Raw genomic sequence first — 19,682 nt, 5'->3', positions numbered from 1 at the left:
GCATAAATTATGAGATTTTAAGTTCAGCACTTGTGAAGACAACAGTATGCCAAAAGTTACTAAGTTAATTAATCTGTGAACCTTCAAAACTCAAAGCATATAATAATTCCTAAATTTAAACTTGACCACAGAATCTTTTTTAGACAAAGCATCACCAAGAAATGGTATTTCAAGAAATACACTTCGAGAAATAAGATATTATGTCACTGTTCAGAGGACTACAGCTATAGAAAGTAGTATTACATACAGTTGGCAACTGGACTTAAAATCCAGATTGACAAGATAAACACACATGAAATAAAAAAACTTCATACAATCATACTAAATATATCACAGCATTTCATGGTTTTGTGTCATATAAATATGAAATTAATATTGCTAAGAGCCCAGAAAGGTAAGACCACAGGCTGAGTTAGAATAGTCAAGGTAAATTTTGTGATACTCTTAACAGTTTGAAACTGAAATTCTAAGTATTTTTATCTCATGCACTCACTACATCTGTAATTTTGGCATCTGTCACTGAGTAAGTTAAAAAATCCGAGCAGTTAAATAAAATGCTAAGGGTTTGACATATTCATTTAATTCTCCCACAGTTCTATTATGTATATGTTGTTACTTCCATTTTAAAAAACTCCCACAGGTTAAAACTTACTTGTCCATGTACTTTTTTTTTTTTTTTTTAATGCCCAGCGTGGAGCCTAATGTGGGGTTTAGGCTCATGACCCTGAGATCAAGACGTGAGCTGAGATCAAGAGTCAGACAATTAACCAACAGAGCCATCCAGGCGCCCCTTGTCCATGTACTTAATACCACTGAACTGTATACTTAAAAATGGTTGAGACAACAAATATTATGTGTATTTTACCATAAAAAATAAAAGAAAAAAAACTTACTTGTCCAGGTCATATAATGTATGTGAAATTCGTACAATTACTTCTACTCCAGCTTCAGTAGCCAGTTTCTTAATAGCTGCATCTCGTTCCTTTCCAAAAGGCTCAGAATCATACTCAATTGAAAGTTTAGTAATGTTCCATTCCTAAAGTAAGAAAAGGGAACAAAAATGTACACAAATTTAAATAATTATTTTTCCATTATAACAATACATTCTGGGAAAAAGTGAAAAGCTCAAACTCTACATATGAAACGATTATACATAAATCAAACTTTGAATATGCAGGAAGAAACCACACAATTTATAAATTCAGAATTATGTAACTAAGAAATGTACACTCACTAGATTTCAGGCATTATACTAGGCAGTAGACAATCTAGTAATATGCTTAAAACCAGCTTCCTACACTAAATTCGTTTGTATAGCATTTTACTTTTCAAATAATTTACACTTGTATTATTTCATTCGCTCCTCAAAATAACCCCCAGTTTGGCACTTTGGTTGATATCTCCATTTGGCAGATAAGGTTATTTTAAAAATTTAGGGACTTGGGCGCCTGGGTGGCTCAGTTGGTTAAGGGTCTGCCTTCGGCTCGAGTCATGATCCCAGGGTTCTGGGATCGAGTTCTGCATCAGGCTCTCTGCTCAGTGGGGAGTCTGCTTCTCCCTCTACCTCTGCTGCTGACTCTCTCTCTCTGTCAAATAAATAAATAAAATCTTTTAAAAAATATTAGGGACTTGCCCAAGTTCACAAAGAACAAGAATACCTGGAGGGTATTTATGGCTGCTGAATTTATGTCTGCTGATTCTAAGAATTGGTCTTTCACAAACCTTTTTTTTTTTAAGATTTTATTTATTTATTTGAGAGAGAGAGAGCATGAGTGGGGGGAGGAGCAAAGGGAGAAGCAAACTCCCCACTGAGCAGGGAACCCAATGCAATGCGCGGCTCAATCCCAGGACTCTGGGATCATGACCTGAGCCGAAGGCAGATGCTTAACCGACTGAGCCACCCAGGTGCCCTTTCACAAACCTTTGATAGTTAATACGGTATATGTTGCTTTGCAGAGGTAGTCTGTTTTATAATTTTTTATTTCTGATTACCAAAAAATGTTAACTGTGGAGATACAGAGATAGTAATAATGTCAAATATTTATTGAGTATCAGGTGCTATATTGATAAGTTCTGTACACATCTCCTTATAGTGATTTTTTTTTTTTGAAGATTTTATTTATTTATTTGACAGGGAGAGAGAGAGACAGCAAGAGAAGGAACACAAGCAGGGGGAGTGGGAGAGGAAGAAGCAGGCTTCCCGCTGAGCAGGGAGCCCGATGCGGGGCTCGATCCCAGGACCCTGCGATCATGACCTGAGCTGAAGGCAGAAGCTTAACCGACTGAGCCACCCAGGCTCCCCTCCTTATAGTGATTTTCAATGTGGAGACTGTGACTTCAGGGAATTGTGATTTCCTAAGGGGGTAGTAACTTTAATTCTAAAATCTATTCTGATATATCTTACAAGAAAAAAAAAATCAACTGTAAGTCTACTATTATTTAACTCAGGGGTAAAATATTAGCTACTAGCTATAGTAACACACTAATTCTCCAAACCTGTACAGTTTAGACAAGGGCTGTTCCCAATGGTGGGTTAAAAAAAAATACTACTATAAACCTTGCAGGGTATATCTTTATCTTTATGCATGCATCTTAAACATTTTGGGGCATTTGTTCTATTTTTCCTAGAAACAGTTCCTTGAAAAACAATGAATAGATAAGCATATTTAAAATTCTGACAGACAGTGCCAAATTTTCCACCAGATATATTGTACCAATTCACACTCTCATCAGTAGTATACCAAAGTGCTTGCTCCCCATACACTTGCCAGTAGTATGTTAAAGGTTTTTAAAAACCACTAACATACAAATGGTATACACAAAAAAACAGTACCTCATTTTAAAAATTTTCCTTTCTTGAACATCTTGAAGAATGTATACCAAGCTGTCAATAGCTGTTACCTTTAAATTTAGGAGTGCAAATAAGGTAATTATTTTTTATTTTACACACTGTTGCATTGCTCCCATTTGTTAGTTCAATCACATACTGTTTTTGAAATTCAGAAATAAAATAAGAGTAGGAAAGCATTATATTTGTTTTATAGTGAAGCAGTATAGAGTAGTAGTTAAAAAACATAGGATCTAAAGTCAGACCTCCTGAGTTCAAAGACTGGCTCAACTATTTGCACAAATGGCTAAGTTCTTCATGCCTGCTTCTTCATCTATAAAATGGGTAGAATGTGAGTAATGTGCTTAGAGAGTCCCTAGCACATAATAAACACTATGTGTTTGCTACAGTAAAATGAAAAAAAAAAATCATTATGTTACAGGGTTGCTGAAAGAGTAAATGAGATAATGCATGTAAATTGTTAAGGACATAGTATACAGTTCAATGAATGACAGCTATTATTACTAGCCATTTGTATATTTCTTTTTTTGTGAGTTGCAGGTTATGTTTGCTTGGTTTTCTATTGCAGTGAATTTTTCTCTTATGGACTTGTAAGAGCTCCTTATATTTTAATGATAGCAACCTTTCTCTGCCATATATGTTACAACTTTTTTTCCTAAATAGTAGTTTGCAATTCTATGATTTTTTTTGATAAATAATTTTTTAGTTTTTAGATAGATGATAGAGTTTAAGATAAGTCTGTTAACACTTTTGAAAAGGAAGAGAACGTAAGTCAGACACCTAAAGATCAAAATGTAGACCACATTACTAGTAAAGATGAATTGGAGAAAACATACTAGGTTTATGAGCAGGTAAGCTTGCTAATATTTTACCCCTGAATTAAACAGATTTATCCACCCAATGATAAGCATCCCCTTCCCTGCAGTATGGGCTACCCCCTTAAAATTTATCACACAGGAGAAGAAAATAGGATGTGTGCTCTCAGTAAGTGACAAGAAAAGGTACAATCTGAGCTATACTCACCTAGCTCCTTTTACTAAACTCACCAATGAAATCTTTCACTTCTTCCCTGGGGATAAATTAGTGAATATCTCTCCCGAAGAAAAACGAAAAGCTAGGGAGGAGAAGGTTCCCCAAACATTAAATGTATTCATTTATACATCAAATATTACAATCTTTTTTTTTTTTTTAAGATTTTTATTTATTTATTTGAGAGTGAATGAGAGACAGAGAGCACGGGAGGGAAGAGGGTCAGAGGAAGAAGCAGACTCCCTGCCGAGCAGGGAGCCCGATGCGGGACTCGATCCTGGGACTCCAGGATCATGACCTGAGCCGAAGGCAGTCGCTTAACCAACTGAGCCACCCAGGCGCCCTCAAATATTATAATCTTTATTACAGGCCAGATACAATGCTAGGTCCCTCCCTCCTGGAGCTTACTGAGGAAGACTGGTGACACAGAGGTAAATTTAAAAAGCAAATACAGGGGCGCCTGGGTGGCTCAGTAGTTAAGCATCTGCCTTTGGCTCAGGTCATGATCCCAGGGTCCTGGGATCGAGTTCCACATTGGGCTCCCTGCTCGGCGGGAAGCCTGCTTCTCCCTCTCCCACTCCCCCTGCTTGTGTTCCCTTTCTCGCTGTGTCTCTCTCTGTCAAATAAATAAATAAAATCTTAAAAAAAATAATAATAAATAAGTAAAATAAAAATAAAAAGTAAATACATAATAACTATTAGAAAAAAAGAGAATGCTATGATAGAGACTATGGAGATGAGGGTAAGGTGATAAGCTAATTATCTACTCTTTTTCTTCCCAAATTATGCTGGCAAGACTTTCAGTTAGTGGTGAAAGTTTATATCCTTGCTTTTCACCCTATCTTAGGTGGAAAACACTCAGTATTTCACCATTAAGAATGACATTCACTATGTTTTTAATAGACAACTTTTATCAAATTAACATTTACCAATTTTCTATTCCTAGTTTGTTTAAAATTTTTTTAAATCATAAATGGATGTTGAATTATATCCAATGCTTTTTCTTCATCTATTGAGATAATCATAGCTTTTCCTATATTCTATTAATAGGAAGGATCACCTTAATTGATTTTTATAATGTTGAACCAACTTTGTATTCCTGGGCTAAACTAATGTAGTATTATTTAAAAATATTGCTAATTTCAATTTGTTAATATATTGTTAAGGATATCTGAGTCTGTTTCTGGCAGGACATTTGGCTATTTTTTTTTCCTTAAAATTTCCTAAAATTTCTTCATCAGGTTTTGCTGTTAGAGTTATGTTGGTCTCACAAAAGAAGTGTTTTGGGGAAGTGTTCCCAACATTTTCCTATGTTTTCTGAAAAGTGTTATAAAACTGGTATGATTTCTTTCCCAAATATGTGATAGAATTCACAACTAAAGCCTTCTTGGGCCCGGAGTTTTATTTATGGGAAGGCTTTCAATTATAAATTCAATTTCTCTAAGAGATATAAGGCTATTAACTTTTTCTTTTCTTTTCCTGAGAATTTTATAACTTGCACTTTCAAGAAGTTTTTCATCATTTCATCTTAGTTGCATAATTTATTGGCAATATGTTTATAATATCCTTTATTATGTCTGTAAAATTTAGAGAATCTCTAGTGATAGCCCCCATTTTTTCTGGATAAAAGTGATTTTCTCCCTTTTTCACCCTGATCAAGATTGTTAGTGTTTATCAATTTAATCTTTTCAAAGACCCAGCTTTTGGCTTTGCTGACTGAATCAATCAGGGTTCAGTCAGGAAACAGAAACCACATCAAAAATTTGAACAGGGAAAATTTAATATAAAGAATTATTAGCAAGTAAAAGGTGGTCAACAATGACAAGGAGTAAAAGAGGAGTTAAGGCTACACTTTCCAATATGGTAGATAGTCAGTAGCCACAGAAGTGGCTTCTGAGCACTTGAAATGTAGCTAGTTGGAATAGAGATGTGCTGTAAGAATAAAATATACACTGGATTCCAAAGACTTCACATGAAAAAAGGTTAAAATAGCTTAATATTTTAATAATTTTATATTGAAAGGAAAATATTTTGATATACTGGGTTAAATAAAATATATATATTTTTTAAAAAGTAAAATATATTATTAAAATTAACTTCATCTGTTTCTTTTTACTTTTTTAAATGTGGCTATTAGAAAATTTAGAATTACATTATGTGGCGTCTGTTGTCCAAGGTGTCCAAAATTAGCAATTGCAGAACACTACTACCACCACTAAATGGAGGGAAAATAAGAAAATAAAGAATTAAGAACTTCGAAAAAAAGAACCCTCCACTGAGATTCACACCTCAGTGCATGGGTTCTCCTGCCACAGTAACACAAAACCTTCCCTGTAGGGAAGGAACTTGCCAAAGGGCAAAGCCAGACCTGGTTCATAGGAACAGCACACTGGGTGGCTGAGAAACTTGCTGCAGGGTGTAGGTAAGCTGGAGCTGGTCTGTGGAAGTGGCCTATCAAGGGGCAGGGAAATGTGCCAGAAGGTGTGGTTAGACTGGGGCATGTCCAGAAGGGGGGCTGAGGTAAACACTACTGGGTCTCCCACATGCTCAACTGCCAGCTAGTGTGCCAAGAAAAAAGTGGCCACCAAAACGGAAAGCCCCTTCTGTCCTACTATGACTTTGCAGAGAACCACCACCATCTCTCGACAAAACCTAGTATCAAGCCAGCTGACAAAGGAGAAATGTTGACAGCATCCAGCTTCACTATCACAAAGCAGGACGTAGAAGGGTGGATTAGAGCTGAGAGACAATAAATTGACTATTGCAATTTATTTTCTCTATTGTTTGCTTTCTGTTTCATTGATTTCCATTCCTCTATTTTCTTTCTTCTACTTACTATACTACAGGTTTGATTTGTTCTTGTCTTCTACTTTTTAAAAAGATGGAAGCTTAGTTCTTTGATTCCTTCTTTTCTAATAGAGTACTGAAAGCTATTAATTTTTCTCTAAGCACTGCTGTAGCTGAATCCCATGTTTTTTTAATGGCAAGTTGAGTTTTAATATTTTAAAGAAATTACCCTAATAGTAACACTATTTTTTAACTGAAGTATGTTGTGAATCCCATAAATTTTTGTGTAGTTTTCATTAGCAGTTATAAATATTTGCAATTCTCTTGCTATTCATTTTAATTCTACTAAAGTCAAAGAATATATTCTATAAGATGTCAGTTTTTTGAAATTTATTGATATGTTTTGTGGCTGAACATATGGTCTATCTTGGTGAATATTTCATATGCGTTAAAAAAGAATGTGTGGTTTTGGGGTGTAGTGTTCTGCAAATACCAATATACCAAATTGGTTGATAGCATTATTCATATCACCTGTATCTTTATTAATTTTTGTATATTCTATTAATAAGAGTTAGTTTGAGATTCACATATTTTTATGCTGTTAGTTGGTACATACACATTTATAACAGTTATATCTTCTTGATGTAAGATTGCTCTTAATCTCTGGTAATTCTGTCTTGAATTCTACTTTCTTATGCTTACTATTTGCAAAGTTTTTTTTTCAGTCTTTTTTATTTCAAAGGGTTTATTAATTAAATTTTTTTTTAGTAGAGTTGGTACACAATGTTACACTGGTTTCAGACCTACAACATAGTGATTCAAATGCTCTATATGTTATGCTATGCTCACCACAAATGTAGCTACCATCTGTGACTATAAAACACTATTACAATATCATGACCTATATTCCCTATGCTGTGCCTTTTATTTCTGTGACTTATTCATTCCACAACTGGAAACCTGTATCTCCTGTTTTTCATATTCTTATTTTTATTATTTATTTATATTTTTTAAGATTTATTGATCTTAGAGCGAATTAGAGCAAGAGAGAGCAGGGGGAGGGGTTAAGGGAGAAGGAGAGAGAATCCTTAAGCAGACTCCCCGCTAAGCAAGGCGCCCAAGGTCCTTCCCAGGACCCTAAGATCAGGACCTGAGCCAACATCAAGAATTGGACACTTAACTGACTGAGCCACCCAGGTGCCCTTCTTCATATTTTTTAAATGTCTCTTCTAATCAGCATATAGTTGGTTCTTACTTATTCTTTATCCAGTCTGACAACTTGTGCCTTTTAAATGGCAAGCTTAAAGTAGACCATTTACACTGAATAAAATTATTGATACAGTTGAGCTTAAATCTACCCATCTGCTTTCATTTAAATGAGTCAAATATTTTTAGTATTCCATTTTAAACTCCTCTATTAACTTTTTTGAAATAGCTCTTTATGCTATTTTAGATCACAATGTACATTCTTATCACTGTCTACCTACAAATCATATGTTACTACTGAATAATGTAAGAACTTATAGATACTTGTATTTATTTTGCTCCCATCTTGTGTGATCCTGTTATAAATTTTATTTCTATATATGTTACAAGCCCCTTAATATTGATATTATCTCCTACAATTCACTGCTATTAGTTGGTTTTAACCGTCAAGTCTTTTAAAGAAAATAGAATATATAAATATACATAACTAAAAATTTTAAAAAGTTGGTCTTTTATATTTACCCATATATTTATGTGTTCTTTCCTCTTTCTTGCAGATCCTGTCTTTCATCCAGAATGACCTCCTTTCACCTAGCAGAAGTTCCTTTAGTCTTTCTTACAGTACAGATCTGTTGGAAATGAATTATTCTGTTTTTGTCTGCCTGCAAATGTCTTCATTTTACCTTTTTAAATCTCTATCTATCTATCATCATCTATCTGAGCCTATAGAACCAGGTATTCCCAGGCAGTCTCCCACCCAAGTACAAACCAGGTCCAACCCTGCTTAGCTTCTGAGATCAAACAATCAGGCAAGTTCAGGGTGGTATAGCCTTAGACTATCTTCTTCTTCTTTTTTTTTTTTTTTTAAAGATTTATTTATTTAGAGAGAACAGTGGGGAGGGACAGAGAGAGAGAGAGAAATTCTCAAGCAGACTCCCCGCTGAATGTGGGGCCTGGTGCAGGGCTCAATCTCACTACCCTGAGATCATGACCTGAGCGGAAATCAAGAGTTGGATGCTTAAATGACTGAGCCACCCAGGCATCACTAGCTTCTCTTTTTTTTTAAATGCATATTTTTGCTAAGTTAACAAAGTTGTCTGTAGGGTTTTGGTTTTTTTTTAAGATTTATTTTTAGAGAGAGAGTACGCAAGTGAGAGGAGGGGCAAAGGAAGAGAATCTTTCAAGCAGACTCCCCACTGAGTGAGGAGCCTGATGCGGGGCTCAATCCCACAAACCATGAGATCATGACCTGAGCCTAAACCAAGAGTCGACACCCAACCAGCTGAGCCGCCCAGGGGTCCTGTGTGTAGTTCTTTAAAGATGGCATTCAATTACTGTCTGGACTCAATGGTTTCTGATTTAAAAAGCCACCAATAGGGACGCCTGGGTGGCTCAGTTGGTTAAGCGACTGCCTTCGGCTCAGGTCATGATCCTGGAGTCCCAGGATCGAGTCCCACATCAGGCTCCCTGCTCAGCAGGGAGTCTGCTTCTCCCTCTGACCCTCCCCTCTCTCATGAGCACTCTCTCTCACTCATTCTCTCTCTCTCAAATAAATAAATAAAAATCTTAAAAAAAAAAAAAAAAGCCACCAACATTCTTATTGTGGTTCCCTGAATAGGTCTTTTCACCTCTGGCTACTTATAAAATTTTCTAACTTTGGTTTTCAGTTTATTGACTTTGATGTGACAAGAGGTGGTTTTCTTTATATTTATGCTGTTTGGGGTTTTGTCACACTTCTTGACACTGTGGGTTGATATCTTTTATCAATTTTAGAAAATTCTTTTTTTTTTTTTTTTTAAGATTTTATTTATTTATTTGACAGAGAGAGACACAGTGAGAGAGGGAACATAAGCAGAGGGAGTGGGGGAGGGAGAAGCAGGCTTCCCGCAGAGCAGGGAGCCCGATGTGGGACTCGATCCCAGGATCCTGGGATCATGACCTGAGCCAAAGGCAGATGCTTAACGACTGAGCCACCCAGGCGCCCAATTTTAGAAAATTCTTAATCATTATCTCTTCAAACATTTTTTTTCTGTCCCAATCTCTCTCCCCTTTTTTTTTCTAGGTCTACAGTTTTACATATGTTAGGTTAGTGTCACACTCCGTTCCCTTTTTAAAAACACTTCCTTCTCTTTGTGCTTCAGTTAGGATAATTTCAATTGCCAGTCTTCAAGTTCACTGATCTTTTTTCTGCTCTGTCTACTCTGGAAAAGCCCACTGAATGAATTCTTCATTTCCTTCTTTTTAATAGTTTCCATTTTTATACTGACATTATCTTCTATTCACGTTTTTCACCTTTGACTAGATTCTTTAATATCTATAGCATAATTATTGTAAAGTCCTTTATTCTAATCCCAACATCTTCATCAACTGTGGGACTATTTCTATTGTTTTTTTTTCTTTTTTTTTTTTTTACTTGATTGCAAGTCACATTTTCCTGCTTCTTCATGTGTTTCATAATTTTTGATTATATGACAGACAATGGTATAAAGAAGAGAGATGGAACAAATAATATTTATCTCTAAAAAAAGCACATACTCTTGGCTCTTACTGCTAGAATTTGAATTACTGTAGTCTGTAACTGAGGTGGGGCTTGGCTTTGTTGCTGCTTTTGTTAAATTCCATTCACCACTGGGGTTCAAATATTTTGAGGGTAGGATCCAGACTTTTCAACAGGGCTCAGGATTGGAGTATAGACAAGATTCTAGATGGCTTTACAGCCCAGTCAATAGCATTACAAACTGTGTATCTCTCTCTGCTTTGTTGTCTACCCATCAGCTCTGTGGCTGATGGGGAATTCTCTTTGTTTTCCAGCCCTGTCCCCCAATTTTCTGAACCTCTGAAGACATCCTTCTGTCTGTCCTGCTGTGTGTCTGGAGACATCCTGCTGTCCCAGCTTCAGTGGACTGCTACTTTGCACTAAGTGAATGCCCAGTAGCACTTCAATGAGGGATCTCTCTCAGCTCTTCTGCCTTGCCCCAGCCTTTGGTATATTGCCACTGGTACTCCACAAAAGTACTGAAAGAACTAGAGAGTGCGTATGAACTTGACTGTGACCAGGGTTTCCTGGAATTCTAATCTGCCATGTCAGTCCATGCATGACCATGAAAAGCTTGGTAAATTTTGACTGGTTTCTTTTTACTCTCAACTATAGTGGATTCCCTTCTTTTTCTGCTGTGCCTCCATGGATATAGACATGAGTCTCTTTCCTATGAAAAGCTCATCTCTTTATGGAATTTATTTAGGTTTCTCTGTGTCCTCAACTCTCTAGCAGGTTAAAAAAAAAAAACCACCTATGATTTTGTGGCATATTCACTTTCTTCTCATTGTTGAGACATTAGCCTTAGCAACATATTTATGGACATCTCCTCTGGCAAGGGAAACAAAAGCAAATTAAACTATTGGGAGTACACCGAAATAAAAAGCTTTCACACAATGAAGGAAAACAACAAAACAAAAAGGTAATCTACTGAATGGAAGATGATATTTGTAAATGATATATCATCCAAGAAGGAATTAATATCCAAAATATATAAAGAACTTAATAAAACTCAACACCATCCCCCCAAAAAAATCTGATTAAAAATGGTCAAAGGACCCTCAGTTTGTTTCCTATAGTTAAGAGTCTCTTATGGCATTAAGGAGGGCACTTAATGTAATGAGCACTGGGTGTTATATGCAACTGATGAATCACTAAACTCTACCTCTGAAACTAATAATATACTCTATGTTAATTAATTAGATTTAAATTTAAAAAATGGTCAAAGGACCTGAATAGACATTTTTCCAAAGAAAATATACAGATGGGCAACGGATACAAAAAAAGATGCTCAACATCACTCATCATGAGGGAAATGCAAATCAAAACCACAATAAGATATCGTCTCACACCACTCAGAATGGTTAGTATTAAAAAGACAAGAAATAACAAGTGTTGGCAAGAATATGGAAAAAAGGGAACCCTGATGCACTGTTGATGGGAATGTGAATTGGTGCAGCCACTGTGGAAAACAACATGGAGGTTCTTCATAAAATTAAAAATAAAAATACCATATGATCCAGAAATTCTACTACTGGGTATTTACCCAAAGAAAATGAAAACACTAATTCAAAAAATATACGTACCTCTCTGTTTGTTGCAGCTTTATTTATAATAGTCAAGATATGGAAGCAACCTAAGTGTCCAATGATAGATGGATGGATAAAGAAGATGTAGTATGTGTGCGTGCGTGTGTGTGTGTGTATATATGTGTGTGTGTGTGTGTATATACACACACACACATATATATGATGGAATATTACTCAGTCACAAAAAAAGAATGAAATCTTGCCATTTACAACAACATAGATGGACCTGGAGTCTATTATCCTAAGTGAAATAAGTCAGACAGGAAAAGGCAAATATATGATTTCCTTATATACGGAATCTAAAAAACAAAACAAATGAACAAACAAACAAACCAGACTCTTAAATACAGAGGACAAACTGGTAGTTGCCAGAGGGGACGTGGCTGGGAAGATGAGCAAAATAGATGAAGGGGATTAAGAGGTATAAATTTCCAGTTATAAAATAAGTAAGTCATGGAGATGAAAAGTACAACATAGGGAATATCATCAATAATATTGTAATAACATTGTATGGTGACAAATGGTGACTATACTTATGGTGAGCACCGAGTAATAGATAGAATTGTTGAATCGATATGCTCTATACCTGAAACTAATATAACACTGTATGTCAATTATACTTCAGTAATAAATTAAAAAAAAAAAGAAAAGAAAATGTAAGTGAAATCATGTCACTCATGTTACTCAAAAATCGCCATGGATTCCATTTCACTCAGAGTAATAGCCAAACTCTTAAATATGGTCTATAAATAAAGTCCTATAATATGGCTCCTTGCAATCTCTCTGACCCTTTCTCTCCTTTTCATTCACTGCTTCTAGCCATGCTGGCCTTCTTGCTATTCCTAAACAAGTCATGGCACACTTCCACATGAAGGTCTTTGTAACTACTGCTCCCTCTGCCTGCAACATTCTTTCCCCATGCTGCAGTGATCTTAGCAGCTCAAAATGACAGATTCTCACAAGTCTGTCAATTAACTAGATGGTGGTTCTGTTGGTCTCACTTGGGACTCACCTATGAGTCTGCAATAAGCTGACAGCTTGGCCGGGCCTAGAGGATCTGAAATAATCTCTCTCCCACATCTCAGATCTTGGTGCTGCCTGTTGACTGGCCTTCTATCTCTATATGGTCTCCCAAAATTTGATATTCTAGCCCATATTCCCTGCATAATACAAGAAGCATTCCAAAAGGGCAAAGGCAGAAGCTTCAAGGTTGCTTGAAGCTTAGAATTTGGAACTCAATGTCTTCCTTGTCAGTGGGTCAAAATAAGTTATATGACCAACCCAGATTTAAATGCGACCTTTTGATGGAACAAGGTGCAAAATGTTGTGAATTCACAATATCACACCCCAGATATTTGCATGGCTCAGTCCCTTCACATGTTTGCTACATGTCATCTTAGAAGTGAGGCCTTCCATGATTCCATATAAAGTAATTACCTTCCCCTCACCTTGGCATTTAATACTCCACACTTTATTTTAGCACCACCTGACATGCATATTTACTTGTTTATTATCTGCCTCCTTTCCACTATCATATAAGCTCTGCCAAGGTAGGAATATCTTCTTTTTGGTTCCCTAATATATCTGCACCACCTTGAACTCTGCCTTGTACATAGTAGGCACTCAGTCAAGACCTGCTGAATGAATTCTCTTATTCAAATGAGCATGTACTATAAAATAATACGGCAAGAATCCAAAATAACTCAAAAAGCATAATACAAATTCTATGCATGTGAAATATTAGTGGCTTTAGATGTTCTTTGATTTATTCTAAGATTTTGAACAGAACATTTTGTTACATTTCAGTGAGTCCATCTATATAGACTTTAGTCCCTGTTTCTTGAATATAATGAGAATGTTTTAATGTTTCAACTCTTCATTAAAAGTTTCTGCTGGGCCCAGAATGTATATGGTCTTGGTAGCTTACCGTTCTGGCACCAAATGTGGAAGCTGCAAGATTTAACTGCATAATAATAATAATTTAAGTAAGATTCATATGATTAATAGCATATCCAAGTTTTGCCTACATTAGTGTCTGCTAAGTTTACCATTTCTTCAGAACATAAAAAAAGAAGTTAAAAAAAAAGTCCTATATTAAGTTCAGAATTTAACTGGGAAAAATTCTAAGTAGAAAACACATCAGAAAACAACAGTTTATCAGACATATATGTAAATATGTGTATATAAAAAAAATAAAAATACTCTGACCTCATCCCTAAATCTACTCAATATAAACAGAATGAGTGAATGCTATAGAGAGGAGAAGATATATACTAGACATCAGTACTGGAACCACTCTCACCATCCCAATCAACTAAAGCACTGTTACCAGGTCTAAAACAGTTTTACCTTCCATGTGGGAAATAGGATTACTTACCTATTAAAAATTCTATTTTCTGTACTAGAATAATAAAACTAGAGACAATAATGTAAATGAGTCAGCTGGTTACCAACAAAAGAATCTTTTCCCTCAGAGAAACGGGTATGTGAGGGTGAAGGGGTGGGAAGGAGACCTGCTTTTTATTGTATATCCTTTTAGGCTCTTTTTTTCTTTTTTAAACACATGGATGTAGCACCTCTAAACAAAAAGTAAAAATAAAAACATCAATGCAATTTAAAAAAAGGAATTAATTCCCTCTCTGGCTCTAGACATAGTATATAATCTGAAAGGAAGTTTTCATAAGTGGCATTTTACATAGTACACAGCCCAAGGAAAAATCAGAATAAAATGGTAAGCACTCTATATGCCTTATGTGTTTCATGTGTCTGTATTTTATGGCCCATGTGGAAATCACTGCTTCTCTGCCAAACTGACAAAGACCGGGATAGCATCTAAAGATGGTAGGTAGTTTAATCCAATAATGTTAATTTAGGTAGAAGAAAACTTAAAACTAAGAATATAAAAGATCTGCTACCTTAAAACAATTTTTTTAAAACAAGTAAGTTTTGTGATTTTATTTTATTTTATTTTTTGGTTTTAATTCCAATATATTCAACATACACTGTTATATTAGTTTCAGGGGTACAATGTAGTGATTCAACAATTCTATACATCACCCAGTGCTCATCACAAGGGCACTCCTTAATCCCCATCACGTATTTCACCCATCCCTTACCCCCACACCCCTCCTCTGGTAACCATCAGTTTGTTCTCTATAGTTAAGAGTCTGTTTCTTGATCTCTCTCTTTTTTTTTTAAAGATTTTATTTACTTATTTGAGCGAGAGAGAATGAGAAAGAGCGAGCACATGAGAGGGGGGAGGGTCAGAGGGAGAAGCAGACTCCCCGCCGAGCAGGGAGCCCGATGTGGGACTCGATCCAGGGACTCCAGGATCATGACCTGAGCCAAAGGCAGTCGCTTAACCACCCAGGCGCCCTTATTTTGTTTCTTAAATTCCACATATGAATGACATCATATGGTATCTGTCTCTCTGATTTATTTTGCTTAGGATTATACTCTCTAGCTCCATCCATATTGTTGCAAATGGCAAGATTTCATTCTTTTTTATGACTGAGTAATATTCCATTGTATATATACACCACAACTTCTTTATCCATTCATCTGTCAATGGACACTTAGACTTTTCCATACTTTGGCTATTGTAAAAAAATGCTGCTATACATGTAGGGGTTGCATGTATGCCTTTGAATTAGTTTTTATATTTTTTGAGTAAATACCCAGTAGTGCAATTACTGGATTATAGGGTAGTTCTAGTTTTAACTTTTTGAGGAATTTCCATATCGTTTTCCATAGTTGGCTGTACCAGTATGCATTACCACCAACAGTGCAAGAGGGTTCCTTTTTCTCCATATTCTTAAACACTTGTTGTTTAAGCTTTGTTATTTTAAAGCAACAAAGTCCTCTTAGGATTCATTTTACTTATACCACATGGATTTAGAGATACATACACTTTTACACTCATGAGTTGTTGATAAACTATTATACCATTGTTTCTGATGTGCTTTCTACTCAGAATTCTTCCAGGTGCCTAGATTAAATTCTGATTCTAAGTAGCCATAGTAGTAAAACATGCTTTGATAAAGTAAATCTTCACTAGCCAAAACTGCTGCATTAGCCAAATCCTAAACATTAAAGGTTTCTTTCATACCAGTGAAAAAGATTAGGTAGTTTAGGGCGCCTGGGTGGCTCAGTTGGTTAAGCGACTACCTTCGGCTCAGGTCATGATCCTGGAGTCCCAGGATCGAGTCCCGCATCGGGCTCCCTGCTCGGCAGGGAGTCTGCTTCTCCCTCTGACCCTCCTCCCTCTCATGCTCTCTGTCTCTCTTCTCTCTCTCTCAAATAAATAAATAAAATCTTTAAAAAAAAAGATTAGGTAGTTTATTTGACTCCCAGCACTGGGGACATTTTCATTCAGGGAAAGGAACTGTTCTCTTCTGCATTAGAAATAGGAATATTACTATAAAAAAAAAATTGATGAATCAAACAGCTGCCAAAAAAAAGAAAAAAAAGGCAGATATACATTAGAAATCCTAATGGTAGGAAAGAGGAAGGGATGGATAAACAAGAGATAACCAGGAATCACCTTCTGGTCTGACCGCTTCCATGACCTAGCTGTATGACCTTAGTCAACTCTTTTAACCTCTCCAGGACTAATTTTTTCATTTAGAAAAAAGAAAAAGAAGGGAGACATAAAACCAGGAGATTTAAGATTCTCCTTAAGTTAAAAAAAAACCCACAAAACTACAGTTTTGTATTATTAGTAGCATGTTGTTCATTATAGCCCTTGGACCTAAAAAGTTCTCTTATGAGAATTATGCCAAAAATGTACCAGCACATGTGAGCAAAGATATTTGTATCTGGACAAGGATGTTCACTGACAGCATTATTTGTATTAGCAAAAGCCTGTGGAAAATGACCAAATGTTCAGTAGACAGCTTGTTAAAGAAATCATAGCATACCTACACAATGGAATACTACAAAGCCATTTAAAAGACTGAGGGAGCAGTAGGAAACAACCTCTAAAATACACGGCCATATGAATAAAGCATGGCACAGATGGTATAAAATATAGTGCATCTTTTTTTTTCTTCAAGATTTTATTTATTTATTTGACAGAGAGAAACACAGCGAGAAAGGGAACACAAGCAGGGGGAGTGGGAGAGGGAGAAGCAGGCTTCCCGTGGAGCAGGGAGCCCAATGTGGGGCTCCATCCCAGGACTCTGGGATCATGACCTGATGATCCAAAGGCAGACGCTTAACCGACTGAGCCACCCAGGCGCCCCTATAGTGCGTTCTTATCTTGGTTGTTAAGAAGGGGATGTTAACATACACAAAAATGCAAATTTATATACACAGATGGACCTACAGGTATTTTATATATGTATATATAGACATATGCACATATATATTCTTATTAATGCAAAAAATATTTCTAATGCATACACAAGAAACTGGTAGTAGTTGTTGCTTATGGGAGGGGAACTAGCACTTTAAGGCAGAAGTAAGATTTAAGTTTTTACTGTAAACCACTTTTTCGCTGTCTGATTCTACCATGTGAAGTTTTTATTAAATAAATTAAAAAAAAACATAAAATTTTTTTAAAAAATACTTATATTTCCCATACTTTAAATTACCTCAAATACCTTACTTATCAAATATGTGTCTTCTCTGAAAAAAGATTATTATTTTATGCAAAGATTTTTCAGATTACCTTAAAAAGCCTGGGAAACACATCTGCTGGTTGTCCACGAATCACAAACAAACGAGAATTTAATTTTCGCAGATTGGCATCAAGGTCTTCAAGACATTGAAGCAAAAATCTACAGAGAAAAATATTATTAAAATTCTTAAACATGTATACTTAGAAGATATAAAGTATTACAAAATCATGTTATTCTAAAAATTGACATGCCAACCCCATAATTTTATTACCTCTTATTATCTTATTATTTCTAACTGATCTGTAAATTACTGTTTCCAGAGATCATACTTACAATTTTCTTATTACAACACAAGTTTCTCAGTATTTTAATGAAATTCCTAAATTAAATCACTAATTTCCATTAAATAATAGTGAGTGAATGTTAGCATGGTTTAATTTGTAAGCATAAAAATTATATAAATTAAATGAACTGATTTCACTGTTTCATTGATGAAATGAACTCAAGTTCAAACAGAAAAGCCATCTTGAAAAATCTAGAACATTTTTCTACAGAAAAAAATGGAAATATCCTATTTAATCACTCTGAGCAAGTGAATAATTTAAGAATTTGAGTATTAGGGGATACTGTAATCATCTATGAGAGAGAAAACATGCCTATATTCAAGTTTCTTATCTAATTAAAGAAACTGATTAAATAGACATGAAATTATGTGGCATAACTCTGAATGCCAGATTAATTAAAAAAGAAAAATTCCATGCAACAGGTGGGCTTTTCTCAATGAAGTAAGTACCAACAAGGCTTACACATGATAGTATGTTGAGAAATTCTGGGGTAGTACTAGAAGACTGCTCACTGTGCATCTTTTATTGTAAAGAAATGGAGCAGTCTCCAAGAGGAAATCTGAAAGAGAGGTCATCCCTGGAAAATTCAACCTCACTATTTGCCTCATTTCATCTAGATTCTCTTCCCCTCAGCTGGACATATCTTATTTCCTCTTTACTCTGCTCCTTTCATGTATCTGAACTTAAGGTTAAATATGTGTCTGCCTTTTCCACAGGCCATGTGTTCTCTGAGAATAGTGATTGTGTTTACTTATGAGGAGAAGCTAATATGAATGAAAAGGCACATTTCAGAAATGCATTGTCCAATATGGTAGCCACTATGCACATATAGCCATTTAAGTTTAATCACCAATTCAGTTTCTCAGTCACACTTGCCATATTTCAAGGCCTCTCGACAGCCACATGTGTGCCTATTAGTTACCATATTGGACAGCACAGGTGAAGAACATTTCTATCACTGCAGAAAGTTCTACCAGACACCATTATTCTAGGAGGCTGTTCAGTTCAGATCATTTGCCTATTCTGATACTATCATTTCATCAAGAAAGTTTTGTTAATTTTTTACAGTTGTAGTTATTACTGACATCAGTATACCTAGTCAAGTTTAATACTCTTTTCTATTTAGGAGCCATCATCTCTATGGGTGTGGGAACTCATGAAGACTCATGACTATATATATCACCTTTATTTATTTTTTTTAAGATTCTATTTATTTATTTGCCAGAGAGAGAGAGAGAAAGCACAAGCAGGGGGAGTGGCAGGCAGAGAGAGAAGCAGGCGCTGAGCAAGGAGCCAACACGGGACTTGATCCAAGGACCCTGGGATCACAACTTGAGCCGAAGGCAGATACTTAACCGACTGAGCCACCCAGGTATCCCCCATCATATCACCTTTAGGAAGTTGCAAACTTGTCTTTAAACAAACAGGAAACAAATCTTTCTATCTTCACATTTGTATTTCACCTCACCCCTGTTCTGTTTGGGTTTGGAGCCATTGCCCTAACACTGACCCCTACCCTCAACTTACCACTACAAATGTGCAAATACTCTGGGGGAGAAGATTGTTGTTATTTTTATACCAATACAAAAGTACCTGAATTTTATAAAATTATCCGTAACTATGAATAATTTTTCATGTTTGGTGATAAATGTTTATTACAAAACATCTAGTTTTATGTATTTGCTTGGCAAAAGAGTTTTTAGACACTCTAGCAGTCAGATA

At 35.8% G+C, this 19,682-nt stretch overlaps 1 protein-coding gene and 1 pseudogene across 8 annotated transcripts in view; both read right to left on the bottom strand.

Moving 5' to 3' along the window:
• CRY1 (cryptochrome circadian regulator 1) overlaps positions 1-19,682 on the bottom strand; it is a 137,829-nt gene that overhangs the window by 67,433 nt on the left and 50,714 nt on the right. For all 8 annotated transcript variants that reach the window (XR_010411368.1, XR_010411369.1, XM_064590671.1 and 5 more), the window contains exons 2-3: positions 17,667-17,775; positions 894-1,036 (exon numbers count right to left, since the gene is read on the bottom strand). Coding sequence is in view for 6 of the 8 variants with exons in the window: in XM_064590671.1 (XP_064446741.1) it covers positions 894-1,036; positions 17,667-17,775 (252 nt within the window). In the remaining 2 variants the exon portion in view is untranslated. The remainder of the gene's footprint in view (positions 1-893; positions 1,037-17,666; positions 17,776-19,682) is intronic.
• Positions 8,591-8,707, bottom strand: LOC123845012 (5S ribosomal RNA; annotated as a pseudogene).

The sequence above is a fragment of the Mirounga angustirostris genome, unplaced genomic scaffold (assembly GCF_029215605.1).
Source record: "Mirounga angustirostris isolate CCGP_5_RB_7025 unplaced genomic scaffold, mMirAng1.0.hap1 SCAF_5, whole genome shotgun sequence".
Lineage (NCBI taxonomy): Eukaryota > Metazoa > Chordata > Mammalia > Carnivora > Phocidae > Mirounga > Mirounga angustirostris.
This window is presented reverse-complemented; position numbering and strand designations above follow the sequence as displayed.